Source organism: Merops nubicus, unplaced genomic scaffold (genome assembly GCF_000691845.1).
Source record: "Merops nubicus isolate BGI_N331 unplaced genomic scaffold, ASM69184v1 scaffold25605, whole genome shotgun sequence".
NCBI lineage: Eukaryota > Metazoa > Chordata > Aves > Coraciiformes > Meropidae > Merops > Merops nubicus.
Window position 1 is genome coordinate 3,862 of NW_008610656.1, and position 876 is coordinate 4,737.

The 876-nt window shown below is 58.4% G+C and overlaps 1 protein-coding gene across 1 annotated transcript in view; it reads right to left on the reverse strand.

Annotated features, from left to right (window-relative positions):
- The window catches only part of LOC103773611 (mitochondrial glutamate carrier 1-like), a gene marked incomplete at its 5' end in the record, with an annotated part of 1,663 nt that extends 1,540 nt beyond the window's left edge, over positions 1-123 (reverse strand). Inside the window, one exon of the mRNA XM_008940987.1 lies at positions 1-123. Coding sequence (XP_008939235.1) covers positions 1-123 — 123 coding nt within the window.
- Positions 124-876: the final 753 nt, after the last annotated feature.

Below are 876 nucleotides of genomic sequence, written 5' to 3' on the forward strand. Positions count from 1 at the left end.
CTGCCGCCCACGCACCCCGACAGGAAGGAGACGTAGAAGGGAGCCTTGGTGCTGGGGTCCTGCTGGCCCAGCTTGTTCAGGTTTGCAAACAGGGGGAAGTAAACAATGGAGAACGGGACATCCCTGTGGAGGAGAGGGAGGAAGAGAGGAGAGGGGTGAGCAAAGCCAGAGTGGGGCACCAGCGAGCTGAGCGTCCAAGGGGGGGCTGCAAGCGCCAGGGGCTGGCCAGGAGCCCAGCTCAGCAGGGGCTAAACTGAGGGCACCAAGGACAACAGGCCCAGGGGAGATGGGGCCAGTGGCTTTCCCCTGGATCCTTCAACACTCAGACCGAAGACTCCAGCCCGTTCAGAGGTCAATCATGTTAATTACAAGGGGTTCACATCCAGGCACTACTTTAGCTCTGCCTTGGGCAACGCCAGGGGAGAGTCACCCTGCGAACACCCAGGTGAAGAACCATCAAATGGCTGAGGCTGGAAGGGACCCCAGAGATCATCTCACCCCCCCTCCAGCCATGGGCAGGGACACCTCTCAACTAGAGCAGGCTGCTCCAGGCCTCATCCAGCCTGGCCTTGAACACCTCAGGGAAGGGTTCACAGCTCTCTGGGCAATCTAGTCCAGAGTGCTGGAGAGTGTCAACGGGCACCGGTCCTTGCACCCAACGTGCTCCCTGGGCCAGGACCCATTCTGCACTCTGAGGACTCAGGCCAACAGTTTTGTGTTGCTAGCTCACAAGGACTTCTCTACAGGGTTAAAATATGGGGGAGACAACAGCCTTTCAAAAAGCAGTGGAGTTAAACCTCCATGAAGATGGTGGCAGCCACCACCTTCCCTTCTTCAACCTGCAAAACCCGTGTGAGGAAAGGAAACGGGGCCGAC